General features: G+C 46.4%; 1 protein-coding gene across 1 annotated transcript in view; it reads left to right on the top strand.

Annotated features, from left to right (window-relative positions):
* Nucleotides 1-22,231, top strand: part of LOC142571944 (uncharacterized) — a 32,137-nt gene extending 9,906 nt beyond the window's left edge. The window contains exons 2-3 of the mRNA XM_075680686.1: nucleotides 15,818-15,900; nucleotides 16,624-22,231. Coding sequence (XP_075536801.1) covers nucleotides 15,818-15,900; nucleotides 16,624-20,441 — 3,901 coding nt within the window. The 3' untranslated portion in view covers nucleotides 20,442-22,231. The remainder of the gene's footprint in view (nucleotides 1-15,817; nucleotides 15,901-16,623) is intronic.
* Nucleotides 22,232-23,177: the final 946 nt, after the last annotated feature.

Raw genomic sequence — 23,177 nt, forward strand, 5'->3', positions numbered from 1 at the left:
TGATGCATTTAAAGTGTTCGTGCTGGCAAAACGGTGGCGAAGACAACGTAACAATGGATGGACAAACCTTCCTTGTAAAGTTCGCTTTTTTTTTTCGCTGTTCCGTTACCATGAGTGCCTACGGAATCGCTCGAATTTCCTCACTTCCACATTATATTGGGTGATGAATACGTGCTTTCAAATCAAACAGTTTTTCAGTTACACGCACGTCCTGAAGAAGTCTAAACAAGAGTCACAAGAATCTGTCGCAGGGCGCTTCACAAAAAGTTTACAAAGCCGCTCCACTTGTCAAAAATGAAGAGTGTCGAGGTCGGGGAAAAGCAAGTCCTTTTGTTTGTTTGTTTGTTTGTTTGTTTGTTTGTTTGTTTGTTTTGTGACAACCAGGGAAATACCGATGGCCGACGTGCTACATAGTATGCGACCGCGACATGCGATCTCAGCGTATGCTTTGATCGTTAAACCGAGTCAGTCTAACATTTTTGGAAAGTTTCCAGGATAATTGCGCAGTTCACGCATTGTGCATATATTTCGGGCTAGCGTTGCCTATCGATAGACAGTGGTTTATACAATGTGTCAAGGAAGTTTGGCCTGACCAAGCCTTTCGCCGCCTACTTAGATGTGTTGCGGTGCTTGCAGTGCTACACGCAACCCCCGATGGAATAAGAGCAGATGGAACATCGTGGCAAGCTCGCGTTGGACAGTCTATACTTACGAAATGTAGAGATCACCTCCTTTCACTTGTGGGGATGAATCTTGGAAAGTGCAGGAATTCAGAGAGACCCGCCGTGGTAGCTATGGTGCTGGGCTGCTAAGCACGAGGTCGCGGGATCTAATCCCGGCCACGGCGGCCGCATTTCGATGGGGGCGAAATGCGAAAACACCCGTGTACTTAGATATAGGTGAACGTTAAAAAACCCCAGGTGGTCCAAATTTCCGGAGTCCCCCACTACGGCGTGTCTCATAATCAGAAAGCGGTTTTGGCACGTAAAAACGTATTGTATATTTAAAAAAAAAGAATTCAGAGCCTCCGGCTCCACAATATTTTCGTTGTACCATGGGGTGCTGTGACAACGCTTATAGGAGGTTATCTGAAGTGTACGTCCAACACTTGCAATGGGAAATCCTATTACCGACTTTCTGTTCTCATTGATAGTCATATAAGCTACTCTGCCATTCCCACAATATGCTATTCCATTTTAGCTTTTGGCCGGGACAAAATGTGCGAATCGAATACCTGCAAACTTAGCATAGTGTGCTGGAGAGAAATGTCTTTGTCGAAGAAGAGTGGCACATGTCGGCGTGCCATTCGGCCACGTTTAGTTGAAAGAGAGGAGGAAGGACTTTAGAGGTTAGAAGCGCTTTATGCCGCAGGGTAAACTTCTGAATATAAAAAAAAGATAGCTTTCTTTTTTTTAATTTATAACTTGTAATATTTGTTTCACCATTGGGCCTATCATCATCATCATCATCATCAGCCTAGTTACGCCCACTGCAGGGCAAAGGCCTCTCCCATACTTCTCCAACTACCCCGGTCATGTACTAATTGTGGCCATGTTGTCCCTGCAAACGTCTTAATGTCATCCGCCCACCTAACTTTCTGCCGCCCCCTGCTACGCATCCCTTCCCTTGGAATCCAGTCCGTAACCCTTAGTGACCATCGGTTATCTTCCCTCCTCATTACATGTCCGGCCCATGCCCATTTCTTTTTCTTGATTTCAACTAAGATGTCGTTTACCCGTGTTTGTTGCCTCACCCAATCTGCTCTTTTCTTATCCCTTAACGTCACACCCATCATTCTTCTTTCCATAGCTCGTTGCGTCGTCCTCAATTTCAGCAGAACACTTTTCGTAAGCCTCCAGGTTTCTGCCCCATATGTGAGTACTGGTAACACACAGCTGTTATACACTTTCCTTTTGAGGGATAGTGGCAACCTGCTGTTCATGATTTGAGAATGCCTGCCAAACGCACCCCAGCCCATTCTTATTCTTCTGGTTATTTCAGTCTCATGATCCGGATCCGTGGTCACTACCTGCCCTAAGTAGATGTATTCCCTCACCACTTCCAGTGCCTCGCTACCTATCGTAAACTGCTGTTCTCTTCCGAGACTGTTAAACAATACTTTAGTTTTCTGCAGATTAATTTTCAGACCCACCCTTCTGCTTTGCCTCTCCAGGTCAGTGAGCATGCATTGCAATTGGTCTCCTGAGTTACTAAGCAAGGCAATATCATCAGCGAATCGCAAGTTGCTAAGGTATTTTCCATCAACTTTTATCCCCAATTCTTCCCACTCCAGGTCTCGGAATACCTCCTGTAAACATGCTGTGAATAGCATGGGAGAGATCGTATCTCCCTGTCTGACGCCTTTCTTTATAGGGATTTTGTTGCTTTCTTTGTGGAGGACTACGGTGGCTGTGGAGCCGCTATAGATATCTTCCAGTATCTTTACATATGGCTCATCTACACCCTGATTCCGTAATGCCTCCATGACTGCTGAGGTTTCGACTGAATCAAACGCTTTCTCGTAATCAATGAAAGCTATATATAAGGGTTGGTTATATTCGGCACATTTCTCTATCACTTGATTGATAGTGTGAATATGGTCTATTGTTGAGTAGCCTTTACGGAATCCTGCCTGGTCCTTTGGTTGACAGAAGTCTAAAGTGTTCCTGATTCTATTTGCGATTACCTTAGTAAATACTTTGTAGGCAACGGACAGTAAGCTGATCGGTCTATAATTTTTCAAGTCTTTGGCGTCCCCTTTCTTATGGATTAGGATTATGATAGAGTGTAAAAATTGGCTTTTATTGCAGGACTCGTATGCATAATAAAATTAAGGAGACGTTTTGGTGAGCTGAGGAAAGTGACATTCATAGTTTCCGTAGGAAATATTCCACTAGCCGAGTATAGGAAAAGGTAGTGTTTAAGCCTTTGGGTTGCAACGCGGCGGCAAGTTCTGTGGCAAAAACGACTCGAGCGTTCTTACAATGACGCGCCAGGAGTACTGCACGTGACTCAAAGCTACGTCAGGAGCAAAGCCTTTTCTCCAGTGATGAGCGCGCTCTTTCTATTCCAATTCTCGTTCGCATCCGTATAGAGCAAGTTTCCGGCATTAAAAAGGCTCTATTGTTAACACTCCCATTCATGTCGGCGACGAACGCCAATGTTCCAGCAACGGTTGAGCTAGCGCGGAAACCGCGTTACTCAACAACGGAAGCGCGTGTTCAATTGTGCCAAGTGAGGTCCTACGTCTTCACAAGTCGCTGCAGGCGGAAACATCTTCGCGTAATGAGTATTCATCGCCGCGTCACTGTTATACCTACTTTTTCTTTCTTTTTACCTTCTGTTCGCGCGTGATCGTGAACGGGCACAAGCTTTGACGGCCGGTTTTCTCCGTATTACTACTGCTCTAGCTTGCGTACTTCAATCCACTTTCGCCCGGCTCAATCGATCCGTTTAGCTGGAGGTGAGCGCTCTGTGTCGCCGGGAGCTTAATTTGGCAGCTCCGTGTCGTCACAGATTGATATAACCTTACGCCGAAAGGGCGAGGAAGGTACGCCCCTGCTCTTGAAAAGAAAAAAAAAAACCTGAGGGCGAGTACGCCCATCTCCAAGCCGGCGGCAGCCCTTGCCTTGCGTGCAGCAAAGCAACTTAGCGTATACGATATAGGTTCTATATGGCCTCAGCAGTGGCAGCAGTGTAGCGAAAGCCCCGTGTATACAGGTATACCGCTACATGGCGTGACGAGCAGCCGCGTATACCGTACCCTCTCGCCCAACCGCGGTAAATGGCAACCGTTACGCAAGAACGACCCGTGCGCGCGAGGCAATTATAAACAAAGCGACGACGCGCGGCTTGCCGGAGAGCGAGAGCAGGCCGTCGTCGCGAGTATAGCACAGGGAGCGCAGCGCGTGGCGGCACCCTTTGTTGAGTCAAGGACTGTTTTAAAAAAAAACAAGAAAGAAATGGAGGTCTTCTTCAATGGCAAGGTCGCCCCGCATATTCCGCCGCCCCCTCCCGCCCACTTCCCGATCTGTCCGCAACAGCCCCGGTCGCGCATTGTCCAGTCAAGTTCCGACATCCGGGAAATTCCATCAGCTCTCCCACTACCGCGTTCTCCGTATCGAGGCTCCTACGCGCGCTGACACAACAACGGTGGCAGGAGGGCACAACTCGCGTTTTTTTTTTATTTATTGATTGTTTCGCTCTGCCTCGCGTTGTTACGCTCGGATGAGCTGCGACAATTTCTTTCTCTCTATATTCTTTCACTTTCCTGTCGCCGCCGCATAGTGCTCTCTCATAAGCCTATGCCCGTCGCTGGCACATGCTCGCGTTCTTTATACGAGAGAACCAGCGAGCATAATGGGTAGCTGTGCTTTCTCTTCGCGCCTTGTACATACGGCTCGCCAGGCACTCCTGCCAGATGTCGCTGTAAGAGAGCCACCCTCCGAGCGACGGTGGTAACCGTGAATCAAAGAAACTGTTACGATTGGTAGACCCTGTTGAGACCTCGTGTGGTTGATACAGCTACAGCGTTTACAAGCTGTAGATTACAAACTATCATTTTTAACGGCGCGAAAAACAGGCACCGCACGGAGAGCACGACACGCACACACAAGCGCTTCTACCAACTCCGTGCTTACTCGTACCGTGCTCTCTCGCGAGTTACCCGAGAAATACCAGGAACATTAAATGCGAAGCATTCTTGTCGAGTGTAGCCCAGTTTTTTCTTCCAACTGTCTAATAACCAAAAATGTGGACTGATCCCGAAGATAATGCTGTCTTAAAAGTTACCAGACTCAACTGTAGTTGATGTCTGTGCAATGCGAAGCATTCATGATTTGTACGTAGACAACGGTTGTATGAATACTGAACTGTTGTGTACCGAACGGTTATTGAGATATTGTATGCTATACTGTTTATGTTTACAATAAGCAAGACAGAATGTTTCTAATGGCAAGATATAAGATTGAAAGCAAACTAATACCGAGTGGCACATAAACCCAGTTTGCCATGTGGAACATCATTTTAGGCTGCACTATCACTGGGATCGGCCCACGAGGACGATGCGATAGGAGATAGGCTGCACTATCACAAAGATCGGCGGACCAATGCAGCGAAATACTCTGCCCACCGGCCCATCCGCGATAAAATCGCTGCACTCGAAGAGGAATGCTGTGGATTGAAATGCACCCAAAAGCCACCTCACGATGACAGTCGACGTTATTGCGATTAGCATTCAAGCTATATAGCGACGCGCCGTATTGCTGAAGACACCTTCATTAAGAATGCGTAGTGGCCATTCTGAGACGGCCATTGCTTCGGCTGTATGCGACATACACTGTCTCTGCAGTATCGGCCCAGTTAGCTATTACGCTCACTGTGCGAGGTTGGCCATGAGCATGACGACGTGACGACGGCGCAGTGACAAAGACTGAATGACGAAGAAGGAACGATGTTCGATGGAACGACGAAGATGGTATGACGACATTGAGGTGACGTATCTGAAACGACATGACTACGAGTATGTATGGCGACGAATGCGGGGCGGCGACGGTATAGGTCGACAATCGGATGACGAAGCTAGAATTACGACGACGGAAACGAACGCGTGACGACGGCAATCTGACGAGGACACAGTGACGACGATGGCACGTCTGCCGTGGAGTAATCACGATTGAATGACGACAGCATGATTACGATAGTGGTTATGAACACAGGTGAAGACACATGGAAAACGGCACGCTGTGCTGTCTATCAACTGATTTATTATTGCGACAGACAAACCTTCGAATACGCTGGAAAGAGTCGTCAAATGCATGAGAACCATTAAAAAGAAAACATAAAAAGACTCAGGGGTTGACAACGGCGGATGCGCGCGGTAAATGTGTTTGGTCATGAGTTCGCAGACAAATATACAATTACCTTGTCGATAGCAAAACAGATGGCACACTGACACATTTCGCTGCTTGGGTTATTTCCCGGTCATTTGTTTGCCTTTTTTTTTTTTTGCTAATGCTTCACATGGTTTTCGAATTCAGGCCGGCAGACACACTCCTTGCAATAAACACCCAGATGGTCACTGACTGCTTTTGTCATGCACGTTGCAATGCCACGGGGTTTGGGTCTGGGTATGTTTCACTGCGTCTTAGTTTGCTTTCAGTTCAGTTCAGTTAATCACCCCTCCAGGCGGCATTACATAAGGGGTGGGATTACAGAATACTGATGTAAGAAGGTTTTCCTTGTGGCTCAGGATGACAGGTGGTTGGTTATGGCTCTAAAAAAATCAGTCAGGCTAGTGATTGCGGCGATGTGTTGCCGATGTGTGCCGATGTGTTGATGGTGCGACGATGAAAAACTCCCGATACAGCTTTCTATTGCTCAATACGTGCTCCATAAAAATGTTTTTGCGAGCGTGAAAGAAGCCCGCGAATACACGCAAAGTGCCTCGACCGGCCACTCGCGCGCCAATTATAAAGTGCTTATATATATATATATATATATATATATATATATATATATATGTGGCTGAGTGCTAATTACGGCACGCTTTCGCAGAAATGTCCAGGTCTACATGATCTGACTAACATATCTGTACGTAGACCAACAGAAACACGCAGTTACACATAACCAAATCGGTCACGTGGTATACATGATGCTGAATGTAGGCAAAAAACATGTCTTCATTGATGATTTGGGATACGTAATTCGCATAATTTTGTAGATATAACATCAGACGCATGCATACAAAAAACTTGCTGGCATGGCTACAGGAACCAGACTAGTCGAAATAAAATGGAGGACGCTTAAGCTTCGCCTTCTAGAGTAGAACGCGATACTATTCAAAGATCCCTGACTGCTTGTCACGCTTCCCACAACATCATCTCTCTTGCGGATGGATGCATGGATGTTATGAGCGTCCCCTTCGGAACAGGGCGGTGGGTTGCGCCACCAAGCTCTTGCTATATTATTGCATAATGTCCTAGCTATGTTAAAAAAAAAGAAAAGGAAAAAAACCTACGATAAATTCCCATAACCAAAGTTTCTGAACCTCTGTTGTGAACTTTGAATTTGTACGCCTCCGTTGTTACGCTCACCTCCGCGAATGCGAAGAGGTGAGCGCCATCTGGTTGGCGTTGTTGCAAGGAACCTAGTGGGCCGCGCCGGTCTATAAATGGTAGAAACGCTGGAAAAGGGGTTTGTGTTTGAGTTTCCGCGTAACAGAATTATGTTCTCTCGTATATTCAAATCACAATCCGACGCTTCATATCTGTAGGTTCTGTTTAGGTCGCACTTTATGATTTTTCTGACGCATTTCACTTTGAGGAATTCAATCAGTTCTGTAACACCTCTTCGCCACGCGGAGGGCCTGCGTGGTCGTTGTTCAGAATGCGTTTTCGCGAAACGTCGTACGACGTCGACACCCGATTTTTTGCCAGACGGGGCCCTTAACGCTGTCGTGTTAAAATAGCCATATGCGTCCATCAACCATTGGCAGTGCCGCATGCCCAGTGACCTCGGCCGAAAGAACTCTTCTCCAGCGAGGATAACTCCATTGAAGCATGTTATCATTTGCTTGTTCTCGACAGACGCCTTGACGTTTTGCATTCAGATAGTGCTCAACATTCACCTGCGTTTCACTGGTTGGAGGTAAAAATGAAACTGAACATTTTATAAGCATTATATAGCAGATGATATATCAGTACTGACCATGCGTAAAATTTTGGTCAGAAACAACTAGCTTTCATTTTTCAATTAGCCCAACATTTGCATTAGCAGAGTAGAAGCACTTTGACTGTGAGCGGACTTTCTGTGGCTGGAGCAGCTTCCTTTCGTCATTAATTTCGTCATTAATTTGTACAGCCTGCTTGAGCGCTGCTATGCTGACCACGTATAAACTCGTCGAAAACAAATTTGTTGTATTCACTTTCCGCCAAGGAACACTTCACTTCATTCCTCTTTTTTTTTTTGCATCACTCCTATTCCTGCAAGTTCTTACTGTAATTATCTTGGTGTAGAACTTGACTGAAATTTTAAAGTTATTGAACAAATTTCTGAAGTAATACACGATTACCTGCGGAATTAGTGGGCTTCTAAAAACACGAAAGATATAACCACCAAGCATTGCTATGCATATACTTGTCATTCATTCATTCACGCATCAACTACCGCGTTACCTGTTTGGGAAACACTTACGTAACCCATTTAAACTCATTGCAAATCGTACAGAAGCAGGCTATTCGGTTTATTTAAGGTTATATATATATATATATATATATATATATATATATTGTTGTAAGGCAATAAAATAGTTGATGTCCAGAGTTGATGATAGTAGTGTCGTCTGCATAAAGTACACATTTAGAACAAGAAATGCAGTTGGGCAAATAACTGACATATATTAATAATAAAAGTGGACTCGGTATGGAACCCTCAGGCACGCCAGTATTAGTGAACATGCTTTCAGAATAAACGCCTGAAATAGTTACTACCTGCATTCTTTCTGTTAAGTAACTTTGTAGTAATGGACAGGTAATTCCTAATGATTCAAGCTTATGAAATAAGACATGATGATTTATTTTCAAGCGCTTTCCTTAAGTCCACAAATACAGAAGCTACACAATTATCCTTATCGATAGCGAATTTTAGTTGGTCGGCTAGCGCAACAATAGCAAGCTATATGTGCCGTAACTCGGGCAAAACCATATTGTAACGGTGAAGGTATGTAACGGTGAAGCAATATTGTAAGGTAATTAGCTAAGCTTCTTTCAATAAGCTTTCCAATTACTTTGCTAAAACATGGTAGCACGCAGATGGGGCGATAAGTGGAGATTAAAGAGCGGTCATGCACCTTTCTTAGAAATTGGAGCGATCCTGCCTTGTTTAAGCTCCTGCGCGAAACTGCCCGAGGTGCTGAGTATTGAAGTGCTGTCTTCACCTCTGCTGGTATGAAGCTGCGAGGGCTGTCACTCCACCAATTTTACAGCGAAGCTCTTAAGATGACTTTCACAGCCGTTCTAGTTGCCTGGAAACATAAGCATCGATGGCTGCAAAATAAAAGTTACTTCGCGTATATCTTGTTCAAATAGAAGGCAAATAATATACGCGTTTTTTTTTTTTGACAGGTAATTCGTAATTGATTTTTTTTTTCACTCGTCGCATTTTACCGGCTCCATATTGGAAGTCAGCTACATGTTGGTATGGCTGCAGCCGTGAAAACCAAGCAACGCCTTTGTTTGAGCTGCGTTGGTTGCCAACGCAGCTGTAAAAGCTGGGCGTCGCATTTGTGAGAGCTCTAAAGCGGCTACGTTGTTTGGCAACGAGGGTTAATATTACGACCGAAGTTGGCAACGAAATACAGGGTAATTGAAGGTGTAAATAGACGACCAGAATTCATCAAATCGGATGGATGGAAACAAACAAACGAAAAAGACCATGGAGATTTACACTCATGGCAAGAAAGAAATCAGAAAGGAAATTATATAGGATAACACATAGGGCGGTACCTTGCTGTTGGAGGGCCGAGCTGGCTGCGTGATCATAAACACACACACACACACACACACACACACACACACACACACACACACACACACACACACACACACACACACACACACACACACACACACACACACACACACACACACACACACACACACACACACACACACACACACACACGCACGCACGCACGCACGCACGCACGCACGCACGCACGCACGCACGCACGCACACACACACACACACACACACACACACACAGGTGCAAATATCCGCAACGGGATGAGGCATGTGTCTGCTGCAGCAAATGCTTGGAAACGACCCAGCTCATCGTAATGGAATGCCAAGATATTCACCTAGCTAGACCCCTATAAAATGTCTGCCTTCCAGAAGCACTGGGATTCAAAGCGGATGGAAGCATTGACTGATCAGCAGTCGAGATAAGCAAGATATGTTTAGAGTATCAGTGGAAAAAAGCAGCAAGCAGATTGATACAACCAGATGTGTTACAGGCATAAGTAACTGTACGATGTAGATATAAACGTTCTATTGAAGAGAGAAGATATCAATGAGAGATAGGGTAAATGCTTGACTGCTATGCATGTATGTAATAGACAATTAGCTCAAGCAGTCTAGAGTACTATTTGTCACCGCCCCGTTTCGAAGGGGATGCCACTAAATCATCACCACCACCACCACCACCACCACCACCACAATAATAATAATAATAATAATAATAATAATAATAATAATAATAATAATAATAATAATAATAATAATAATAATAATAATAATAATAATAATAATAATAATAATAACGTATTTAGTCTATCAGTCGCGCAGAATGGCATACGCCTGCGAATAATTACTCTCCCTCTCTCTCTCTCTCTACTTTTTTTATTATTTTTTAAAGTCTTGTTTCAATTAAAGCGCAAGCGCTGACGGGCCAGCTGTTAGACCAGCTGCAATGGACACAACGGGATTCGCGCGGCCCGTCAGAATAGGCTTCAAAACATTTCCTCTTCTGTCTTCTGATTAGTGGAGCATCGTACCCGCTGGGAAGCACGCAGCGCCCACACGGCGCGCTTGCCTTGAGTGACGCTGCCAGGTCATCGGGCTGTGCAGCTGCCCCGTCAAGTCCCTCCTCCTCCTCCTCTTCCGCGCCCCGATATGCCGGCGCGCTCGGCGTAAGCGCGGACTCAATACTGGCTGGCCGCTTCATTGCGCACGGCTCGCGGGGCTGCCTCGGGTCGTGGCCGCCGGCGCAAACTCGAAATCTGTCCACGTAGTGTGCAGTGTCGTTGCCCTGATTAAAATCGTCGCGGCCACTTGGGGTCCAAGCTGAACGACCTGCAATGTGTACGCCGCCTCCCTCTCGCCCTTCGTCTCTACACAGTCCCGTCTACTTCCTCCTTTCTCCCCCCCTTCTCTCTCTCTCCTAATCTGCACCTATATTATGTTTTGCTAGATTTTTCTCCTTAGTTTTTTGAAATGACGCTGAGAGCCGTGTTACTTTGCTACTACTGGATTTGTGAACACGTCCCCCAGCAGTTCCGTTCAGTCGACATAGGAAGTCATTATTGGGCGCCCCAATTCAATTTGAGATTCGCTGGCTAGGCTTTTGAACACAGTTTTGTGTGCTCGTGGTTTTTATGCTGTCATCCTAGCGGAGCTCGCGTGAGAACGAAGGAAGAAGGCTGTGGCTTCGAAGATACAACCATAGCCGTTACGGACTCGACTCGCTTGGACTGGTCTGAACTTGAGGTTGTCGACGCGTCTGTGGTAACATGTTCAACCTTATGGGCTCGCAACGGGACAACCATTGTTGGTGAGAAACGTACATATCCGTGCCTTTTGCGCTTGAGTAGCAGTTTATCACTCCGGGATCATTACAGTGCGTACTCTAATAACAGGAGGTCCGCTTGTGTGATCCATATAAGGGACACAACCAGCGTCAAAACTTATTCACGGGAGAAGTGACTGCCGCTCCCGGAGGCAGTATATATTGTGATGGTTGACCTATCTAGAAGGTAATATACGTCACACTCACCAAAGCGCAATTCGTGTAGTGTCACCTAAAGAACCACGTGGTGTAAAGAATTTGGCCAACGCCATAATTGGGGTCGTTAGTCTGTCACACTGAGAAACTGAGTAGCGCTAAAGGGACAAAAGAAGGCATAAGAAAGACCGCGCGGAGCTAATTTCCAACCTCCAATGGTTTATTTTGATATGTTTATACATCTTCATATGGACCTCATTACGCATGACTACTAGCGCATGACATCGCGTCAACGATGGAACACGTGCTTTACTACGCAAGTACATCAGTACCTTTACAGACAGGGCCGTTTTAATGCGTTAGTATTCTCGGGGTACTTCACGCACTTTCCAAAGGCCAGCTATCTTTTTATCGAGGTTGGTATATAGGCGTATTCCGGCGTAGCTGGGTCACTGAGTGGTCCGTGGTGGAACGTGTAGCGCATCGGGCTACTGGTTTCGGGAGCAGAACAGGTTTCGGGAGCAGCCGTCGGACCAACTTGAGTCGCTGAGTACGTGGTACTGTGTACATATGTGCCACGCTTCAACGAACATATTTCAAGCCGTCATGGGTCACTGTATATGCGGGAATGAGCAGATATGCCGCTATTCGAGGAATCTATCTGACACCGACTTGGAGCACTGGCTGTGTGCTACTCGCCAATTGAACCAATGAACCAATCTGATATCAATATGGGTATGTGCCAATAGGTGTGTGCCGCTCTTCAATGAATGTCTTTGACGCCAGCTTGGGTAACTAGGTACGTGCCATTGGGAAAGCGCCGCTCTACAATGACGAAAAAGACTCCTTAAATATATCCGACGTTGAGCGGAATTGAACCCACGTCACAAGGGTTCCTCAAGAACATCAACCCGACGCTTTAGTGAGCTGCGCCATAAATGCACTGCGTATGTGCCACTCTTCAAGGAACTTCTCGCCAACTCGGGTCACTAAATATGTGCCACTGAGCGTGCGGTGAGCGAGGGAACAAGGCTAAGCGTTCGCAGACACCTGTGCACCAAGCTGCTCGTCTCGGAGGACAGGCACGGACTTCTCAGAAGCGCAACTAGATGGAACCACGTGTCCAAAAAGTAGCGCGAGAGAGGAGCCCGGCTGCCGCATGACGCCTTTCTCAGCGTTCGCGTGCATTGACGCGCCATGCATTTCGGCATATGCCACGCGCAGACTTCGAGGTGGCGGCGCTAGATGGCGCCGAGTGTTCTTAGGGAAGCGCGAAAGAGGAATCCGCGGCTGCAGTACACGTTTCGTACATAACTCGTTTCGATGGGGGCAATGCGTTGTGTCGCTATATTGATTTAATGCTGAATATTAAATGAATTCCTAATGAGTTCATATTGAATATTCATAATGAATGGATGTTGATTCGACAACAATCGTGAGAAGTGTTCTGCCGATTTCTTTTCAGTACTTCGCAGTGGAAATCTTTCGAATCTGTTCGAGCTCCAACGCAAATGTGTTCACACATACACACCAGACTTTTGCGTAACGAATTACATGTAATTGCTTGTAATAAGTTACGTTCTTCGGTAATTTTGTAACTTAACGATTAATTTGTGCACTTGGTAGCGCTCACTGTAATTCAATTACTTTTCAGTAACCAATTACATGTCACCACTTACATTTCTGGCGAAACAAGCTATAACAGGCGACGCAGCTTTGAGCACGTAATTTTGGAGGGAACTAGAGCATCCAAAGGCATGAAAACGTCTCGATGGGTTACTTCCTTCCCGCAGTCGGTGTCCTGCAGGTATACGGATGCATCACCTGAACAAGGCAGGGTTGCACATTTGCGCATCTCTACTGGAAGTTCCACCTTTGAGCTTAATTCGTTAAAATTAATCAAACTACGAGGTTTTGCGTTTCAAAACAATGATATGATGCACGTCGTAGTGGGACACTGCGGATTCATTTTGACCGCCAGGGGTTCTTTAACGTGCACCCAATGCACGGTACACGGACGGTTTTTTTTTTCTTTTTTTTTTTAAATATCGCCGCCATCGAAATGCAGCCGCCGCCACTGCGGGTAAAATAAATGTGCTCGATTCGCATATCTGAACTACTAGCTAATTAGTTTTACAACGAAGCTGTCAGGGCGACTGGAAGCGCTCAGAAACATTATATGCCTGTTTTCACAATTTTCTGAAGAAACTCAATCCCTCAGTAAGTTTGCATTCTGAGAAAATGTGAAAAATGATAGGGACAATATGCGGACAAAGTTTGAAGTGTTTGTCAATGATGGGTTAAATGAAAATTTATAAACCGCCGTTTCTCTTTTAAAAAAAGTGTTTAGAAGTGTAATATAAAACGCATAAAGTTTCTCTACTCCCCTGGGAGGCCCAGACACGGCAGAAATATATTACAATAAGTAAGGACCACTTTATTGCTGACGTGCACCGAAAGCTTTAAGTGTGCACGTTGCTTATCTTCGAAGTTCTTACAACTACTCTAACGAAACAGCCTCACTGGAAATGGGGTTGTGATTCTGCATGGTCGCATAAGTTTTCTGTCATTTTTTTTTGAAAAGCGAAGCCTGGCGAAACTGTCTTTGGCTACCTTCCTAGGTTTGTAGAGGCTGCTGCTCATGCTGCTGAGTCAGTCGGTATCTCGGTGGATATATTTGTGAAATATCACACATGTGCAAGATACCCAAAGAAAGTATCTAAGATAAGTTACTAAATTGTAGGGGAAAATTTTACTCGTCATAGTACTTGCACCCCAATTGAAAAAAGTATCTGGGTTGAGTGTTACTTCCAAGACAAGTTCAAAATATGAAGGACATTGCACAAATGAGACAAACCATCATTGAAACGATTTAGTTTGTCAAACAAGCCAAAGGGCTTTTGTTCGCCCAGTGAAAGGAGCTGCTTTTGGAATTTGCGTTGACAGCACGACCTTCTTTTCAAATATATTGCCGCCGACGTTAAAAAATACTCTATGGTGGAAATGTATTGAACATTGTCTTAAAGAATAGTACAAATTACTAATAAAATTTATTTAACCCACAGTACTGAATACTCCATTGCAAAAGTATTTTGGTAGTACCGAAATAGAAGTAAAAGTACTTAAAATACAATAATTTAACAGGGTACTCAAGATGTGTAAAAGTATGTAATATACTATACAAATGTTATTGAGTGCCGAATGCAAGTACGAGCAAACCGGATTTATACATGTAGGGTGTCTCATATAACTTGAACCGAACTTTAAACATATGAAAGAGCGAATTAGCTGGAACGAACCAAGGTAATGTTGTTTACCGTTGCTTGGAGATACTCATATTATTTTTGCAATAATATTGCATTAATAATAATAGCATTAAATAATTAATTAACTTATAAATTATTATAATTAGGTGAAAAGTGTCAATGAGAAAATTGTAGAGCAACTTTATCGAGAAACTCTCGATACAGCTTTCTGTTGCTCAATACGTACAACATAAATGTGTTTTTCCGAGCGTGAAAGAAGCCCCCGAATCGCGAATACACGCAAACTTGCCGCGTGACTGGCCGCTTGAGGCACTTTCTACATACATACATACATACGTACGTACGTACGTACGTACATACATACATACATACATACATACATACATACATACATACATACATACATACATACATACATACATACATACATACATACATACATACATACATACATACATACATACATACATACATACATACATACATACATACAAACCGACAATCCCAGTCGGCATTGGCACAATATGCGTACATACATAAATTAATGTATGAGAAAACAGCCTGGATTACTAAAACTTTAACCGCAAGCGCAAGGCGTGTGATACAAGGTAAGTAGCAAGATTTCCCATATTCTCGCACTTCCTGCGGTAACTGCTGAATTGTGCTAAACGAACTATTTAGAAAAGTTCCACGTTAGCTTCGTAGCAACCAATGGCGATTCACGCACTGCTATTCTGCTAATTAACGCAAGGCTAGTGCGGTGTTCTTGCATTCGTCATTGCCTTCCCAATGTACCTGTGGTACGAAATCACTGTCTGCTTATCCAGCTTCCCATTAATCACCATTTTATCGGCATGAAGGCCGCCAGAACGATATGGAAACCTGCACATTACGACAAAGCCAGCTTGGCACTTTTCTAAACGTTCTCTCAGATATGTTCATAAATATGGGTGCGTATCTTGCCTGGCTGTGAATAAGGTACATAGGAGACTACGATCGGGATGGTATCTGTTATTAAATCATTGCTATCCTTTTTTTTTCTTCCACGCAGGAAACACCGCTGTCGTTCTGCCTCAATCGGCTCCTTCGCTAACGATGCACAGGAGAGTCTGCAACAAAGAGCACGCACAAGCTGTAAGTCCTCTATAGTAGACGTCTACGAGGTGTACTAAAGAGATGACTTTGTTGCAGTGCATTGTTGGAGGAACAGCTTTTTCTCTTCGCGCGATGTACTATAGGGAGCTAGCTGCCTGCGGCATGTTGGTTCGAACGGACGGATGTTGTTAAATGACATTAGAAAGGCGTTATGTGACCTCCAGGAGTGTCACAAAATAAAAAAAAACATGTTAAGAAGTAAGCAGTTCTATAGAAGTATTATCAAATGTTGCGCTGTTTGCCGTAGCAGCCAATATGTCGGCAATTTCTGATAGGCGAATTTTAGGCGCTACTAAAGAAGCATGCATTTCTCGTGATCTAAGTATTAAAGGTTTCGGTTCATGCTTATACGGCGTGTTCGCAGATTGATGGTGGAAGTACGCTGAAGCAAAAAAGCAAGTAATAAAAGCATGAACGGCACCAGTTAACGTAACAGATAACTCTTGCTTTGCTATTAAGCGCGGCCTTGGCGAAGCATAGCAGAGTGTGGGTGTAGGCCAGTTGGTAATTCATGATGTTGGGAAGTTACCGCAAGGAACTTCCCAACACTTGTAGAAAGGGACAACACGAACACATGTGTTGTCCCTTTCTTCAAGTCTCGTGTGTTCCTTGCGGTTTCCCAAAATCTTGGAGAAGTGTGTGACTTGTTGTTTAGCCGTTTTGTTCACCGTGACTCCTTCTTCGGCACGTCGTCTTTTCCAGGTGAAAAAGAAGCCGGAAGGAGGCAGTGGGAAGTATCACCCGACACTGTACTCCAGATATCGAAATCCTATCGCAGCATCGAGCGTCAAGATGACGCAAGCGAAACGACGACCGTCTCCGAACAGAGAATCTCAAAGCACGAGCGCGCATCCGAAAGCAAAGTCTTCCATTCAGACGCGATTGCGATGGGAGGAACGGGTCTCGGTCACCAAGGCAGAGCCCAGACTGACGGAGCAGTCGTGGACGGGCTCTCGTACCAACAGGCAGTTATGCACGAAGACGTTGCGGCCACCCACCTCATCCAAAGTTCCGAATTTGAAGCTCATGAAGCGGAGGAGCGTATGAAAGTGGAGAACCGTCACTGCCACCACACCCACCATCACCACGACCACCACGACCACCACGACCACCACGACCTGCACAGCTTATCGGGGAGGGCGGATGGCGGCCAGGTTCAAGGCAGAGTATCGTCGCTGTACCGTCCAAGAACGTCGCTGAGGCTCGAAGGTCCGGGAGAATACATTACCACCAGCTCTGACTACTTCTCGACGATCGACCAGAACCTAGTCTCGAGAGCAGAACAGTATCGCTTGGAGCGGCAGGATGTTGCTGCTGCTACGGCTGCTCCTACTGCTGCAACTGCTGCCGCTAGTACTGCCGCTAGTACTGCCGCCACTAATGCTGCCACTGTCAGATCCGGTTCGCGACACTATCCGCTGACTCGACCACAGACCAGCTTGAGAACTGGTGGCAAGACACACTACTCTACCACTACTGGCGAAGATTTCAAACACCGGGAACAAACTGAAATGGTCACGAGGAGGCTGCGACCACGAAAGTTCGACGATCCATCTTACGACAGCTTGCATGCGGACGTCGAAACTGACGTCAAGAAGAGGCGCACCGAAATGGAAGCCGAGGATCAAGCGTCAGCGGATCTCGTCCAAGAGGAACGAGAAGGAAAAGCTATGCATGAAGCCGCTTATGGCCGCCATTTCCGAGAAGACACGGGAAGAACAGCCACACAGGAAGTCTTTCACGGCCGCCAATTTAGAGGGGGTGAAGTAGTTTCGACGGAAGCGCGTGCATTGGGAGAAGCGCACCTCGAAGAACGTCACGATCATCGGGCAGCATCAACATATGAGGAAGCGCGTCACGAATTCGAGGCCCCTCATTATCAAGACCCGGAGAGATCAAGGCCAGTCGACCGGCCATTGACAATGGCGAACGCGGAGGCGTACTATCGTCCTGAAATGTCCATCCCGTTCTACCCCAAAGACAACCTTGCCGTGTCGTCGGGTCAGATGGATTTGCGCACGACAAACGAGCTAGATTTCTGCAAGAAAAAGATGGACCGAGTCAGGCCTGTCAAGCCCAAGTCCTTGTCGAAGTTGTTTGGCAGCAACGGAAGCACGTCTGAAGGAGATCCCCAAGCGGCAGCCTCACGCCACCGCAAGGAGCACAGTGTTGGAAAAAGCTCGAGAATGGATCAGAAGGACAGTGTGAAACAGTTACATGCAGCCGGGCTTAGCTCCAATTATGAAGACGCTAAGATGCACATGGGTGCTAACAATGTACTCATAAAGCGAAAGTCCAGGGGTCAAAGAAAAGCCCACTTTGAAGAAGATAGCGTAAAGTGGGAAGGTCCCGGCACATACTCAACCACGACGAAAGACTCGTACAAGAAGCCTGAAAGCACGCATGCAAAGGTCGCTCTGTGCAGGCGGCCTCAGAGTCACGACGTCTTCCACAGGTTTACGCAAACTGGAGATGAGTTACGAAGAATTAAGGGAAAGAAGAAAGACGCCGATGGAATCACCATGTTTGGTCGAAAGGATTCCGCAGAGCTGATTGCCGAAATACAGGGTCTTTTAGGTGAAAGCGAAAACAGGGGCGCTAAAAACAAAGCAATCAAACAAGACGCGTCTGCACGCAAAAGGGTTGGTGCGGGGTCGACGTCAAAAAAAGAACGTGCTGTGCAAGCAGTGCAAACAGACAGTTGCCAGGAATCGCGGCAAGGAGTGCAGGAGCGTCAAAGAGGGCAGGATAAGGTTAAAAACGCTAAGAAGCATGGACATCAGAAAGCCCATTTTGCTGGACAGGAATCCATCATTGCGAATGGAGAAAGTACAGCGGCATTCAAGAAAAAGAGCGCAGAAACTTCAGTGGAACAGCGCAAAACTGAAATGCGGGTCGGAGAAGTTAGCGCTGGACAGCAAGAATATCTTGAGTATGCTGCGACAGCGAAGAAGTTTGAGACCGAGCACCAAGTACGATCGAAGACAGAACACGACGTTCATAGGAGTGAAGAGGTCATTGTGGAAGGTAACGAAGCACAGGGCTACTTTGGTGAGGGTGCCTTGAGTTCTGAAGCTCAGCTACAGACCCAGAAAGGTGCCGAGACGCACGTTGCGTCTAGGCCGCAGGCTTCGCGTGTCTGTCCGCATGTGAACAGCGCAAGCCGTGAGAGGCTTCGCTTCTCTACGACTACAGCGGACAGCTTCAAAGACGTTAGCGAAAAGATACAGCCCGCAAAGCCTTTTTATCCTAAGCCAAATCTCGCGCCCGAAGGAAGCATGAGCTTTGAAACAGTCCACCACGGAGAGTTCACTCCCAAGACAGTCGCGGAAGTGCCGACGCCGGTCAGGCCTGTGTCGACGCTGAAGCTGAGCGATGACACCTCCTACGTGATCAGGAATGAAGACAAAATTGGCTACTCCAAGACGGCTCCTTTCGTTGGCGAAACAAGGTACTCTGTAAGAAAACCGGAGTCCACGCTAGTACTCGGCCAGGATTCCTCAGACTACAAAACGACTTCGCAGCTCGAGTACAAAGAACACGAGGCCCAGGAACGGGAGGACATCTACAAGAAGGCTGTCAAGGTTAGGCGGGACAGACACAGGACTTACACACGGGGGCAGCATGCCGTAGCTGCAGGGTCTTCAACAGGCGGGGCGCAGCAACAACGCCGTCGTACTTCCTCGGGCATCGAGGAAGTGACGACGACGTCCCGGGAGGCCTTCAAGCCAGTGACAGTTGAGCGGCCCCAGCCGTATAGGCCGCAGAGCTGCCTCAAGGTGCGGAGCGCGGAAGACTCTTACGCCGAAATCTCGACAACGATGAGAGACACGTTTAGGCGCGTCACGCCCACGGCAAGAGTCAAACCCATCAAGCGCGAGGCATCTCTGAAGAAGCTCGGCGACGACACCGACTACACGCCCCGAAAGACGACTACCGGTGAGGCCTACAGCGAAGTCAAGATACCACCGAAACCCGTGCCCTATCGCCCCATGGACAACTTGAAGGTGACCGGAGGGATGACGTTCTCGACTACGACTCAGGAATCGTACGCCTCGCGGTCGAGCCTGCAGCGCAACGCTACCGAGTTCGTCGAACGCGCCAAGCCGATCAAGAGAGACGCAGTTGCCAAGGACATCATCTTTCCGGTTGACTCTTCGGGCACACTCGTCCAAGGAGGCGCGGACTACTGCTCGATTTGCAAGGCAGAAGAGTCGGCGGGTGTGCTGCGGTCTCTCGAGAACACGAGTTCCTACGCGCGCATCAGCAAAGCACCTCGCGAGAGGCCACGAACGCACCAGAAAGTGGGAGGAGGCGCGTTCGAACACACGACCACGTCCATGGCTGAGTACCAGGACCCGAGAACTCAGTCATGGAAGCAGCGCCCCATGGCTACTGGACGCCTGGTGCGAACTGCGAGCGCCGAATGCCCGGCCGCGTTCCTGAACACGGACAGGTCGGAGTACGTCTTCAAGGAGGTTGTCGGCAGTCACAAGTTCTACCTTCCTGCTGTGCAGTGATGTGTGGGTCGGTGCCTGCTGGAGGAGAAGTTTTAAACTGCCCCCCACACCCCGTAGCAATGTCCTTAAAAGTTATCATCAGGGGGAATGATGCACTCAAGGTAAACGTTCAATGGCAAATGTACCAAACGACGTTGTGTTTACGAGTCGTGGCATTAAGACAAGTGCTTCGTGTGTCCTTCTCCCAGGCCCACACAGGAACTCACGTATGGAGAGCGCGCAGAGCTGAAACACCAAGATCAATTTCAGTGCGTGCTTGGCGCCAGCTTCGCACAAATTAGTAAACACGTGGGGTGACAGTGATCAGTAGATGATTTACTTCGACTGTGTTCAAACGGATTCTTATGAAGTTTCTGTATGCGACAGACATAGCCATTCTTAGTTTCTGCGCTAAGCTGGGTAATTATTGGAATGCCAAGCAGGGCCTTTCCTCGAGCGCAAATATGATATGAGCTGTGTGTGCTGGTTATTGCTCAATCAAAATCTGAGCATTCCTTAGAATTTCAATACAACTCCAACGAACGTTGTCGTTTTCAGGCTGCAAATGTTACTTACGAACAATTTTTGTTGGTGGCGAAAAAAAGAAAAAGAAAGACGACGAGGGTTTACACATTGCATTGAACTTATCGTAAAGATATTGATGGTTGTTTATTGCTCTCTCGTAAGATTTCTGACAAAACAATTTATCATTTATGTTGTCGGTCTATCTTCATCACCATAGTGCGGTGACTTTTAGGCGATTGTATCGTGGTCCCCATCACGATTACATGTGCTCGTAAGCCTCGTCTGATTTCTCACCATGGATGAAATCATGATGGAGGGCTTTTTTCCGTGAGTGCTCGAGGATGTATCAGCACTTCAGAACACACCTCGCTGTGTTCCCCAAGTGCTCTAATCCTCCGGCCGCAGCTCATGTACAGCAGAATTGAGCACAGTTTAAAGCTTTACTCGCGTTGAAATGTTATACAGCCGATTTTGCAACATTAGATAACTAGGCAAGACGAATAAAAGTTGAACAACTGGGAGTTTCTGGCAGGGAAGTATTGGTTCCTTTGGTACTTTCTTACGAGTTACTTTGATCGAATTGACAACGCACAAGGTAATAATAAGAACAAATAACAGTGTTAACTTTATGGCAAGCTACAAGTGGGATGTAATGAACGTCCGAAAGTGTTTACCCAGGATTTGGTATCTACTGAAAGAACGAGAAGAAATTTGACAAGCAGTTGCATGCACATTGCTTGAATAACGCGCGCTAACTTTCCAATAACTGCTGCTTCGTGCTATTATTCGTTCTCGCTTCACTCTTTACATGCATATTTAGTGTCGTTTTAGCAAAAATTACACCAGGAAAAGGTAATGGGCGAATAAAATCTGCTTTTCATGATGTCTATAGTTAAAATTGGCTTTCTTTTTGTTCGTACCACTGGTGGTGTCTATATATTTACATGTGTTACATGTGTCACATGTGTCACGGGTAACCAACAGTGACCGCACAATGGAAGAAGCGTCAGCCTGGGGTCAGCGTTCCGACAAGAGGACTTTCCAGGCTGATGCGTCTCTTGTTCGATCGACGACTACTGATCACTTCATGCCTCCATCTTCCTGCGAGCCCATTGTCACAAGCGTTACATGTGTGAAGGTCCATCGGTCATGGTATTGAACAATCTGAAAGCCGCCGATGATTTGAAGCAAAGCTCGTTGCTGAGCCTGCTTCCACTTATGTATAATCATTACGATGTAGTAATGAGCGCAAAAATGATGAAAATAAAACAAACGTTTTCACAAAATCTGTTTCGTTTCACCACTTGCCACCAGGGCGGAGAGACTTCTTGGAGACGAGGTAAGGAGCGATGACCTGCCGAATAAGTGATTTGAGATTGATTTCTGATCTACAGACAATGGACCGTGCAACTGATAACCGCTTCCTCGTAGATAAAAATTACACATAAGGAAATAGCGAATGCTCCAAAAGCTGGTACATTACAAATTAAATTTTAAATGCTACCCGCGCAAAGCTACGATTTTTAGCTGGTTATCTCCCTGCCTCCATTTACTTTCCTCCGAAGTGCGCAGCATGTGCCTTGGAGATCTCTGAGGAAACCTTGGGCTCCCCGTAGCTAGTTTCCTATCAAATTGCTAAGTTCCCAACTTAATACGTTTATTTATTCGCCGAATTTGGTTTGATTCATGTTCTGACTGATACTTTAATTTTCATTATTACATGCTCGCGAAGGTACTGTTATTTTGATTCTAACCTACCTCTCCTCAACTATATATGGGGTTTACTTGCTAACATTTTTTGTATTCTATTATTTCGGGCTGCCCGATTCTTGGCCTATCCCCCATTCTAGGTACGTGCCGTGTTTCGAAGACTCATCATTATTATTATTATCACCATCGTCATCATGACAGAAGAAGAAAAAGTGTCAGCCCATCGCCCACGTTCGGCGTCAGCCTGCTTGCTTGAAAGCAAGCGCTTCTCTTGTTCTTTCTTCTGCCGGACTGAAAGATTTCATCGCGACTTGCGACAGGCATTCCTGCACAGGGTGAGTCGGTGTAGCACCGGTGGTGAAAACAAAGCGCTATTCGATGAGCAAATGGTTTCGCGTAGCGAAAACTGCGTACTCGGCGCTCGTGTTAGCAAAACCTCTCTTGCGTCAGTGCACTTCCTGATTGGCCGGCGCACGGACGTCGCGAGTGAGTGTGCCGACCTATGGCTAGCGATCGCCCCGG

This window comes from Dermacentor variabilis, chromosome 2 (assembly GCF_050947875.1).
Source record: "Dermacentor variabilis isolate Ectoservices chromosome 2, ASM5094787v1, whole genome shotgun sequence".
Classification (NCBI taxonomy): domain Eukaryota; kingdom Metazoa; phylum Arthropoda; class Arachnida; order Ixodida; family Ixodidae; genus Dermacentor; species Dermacentor variabilis.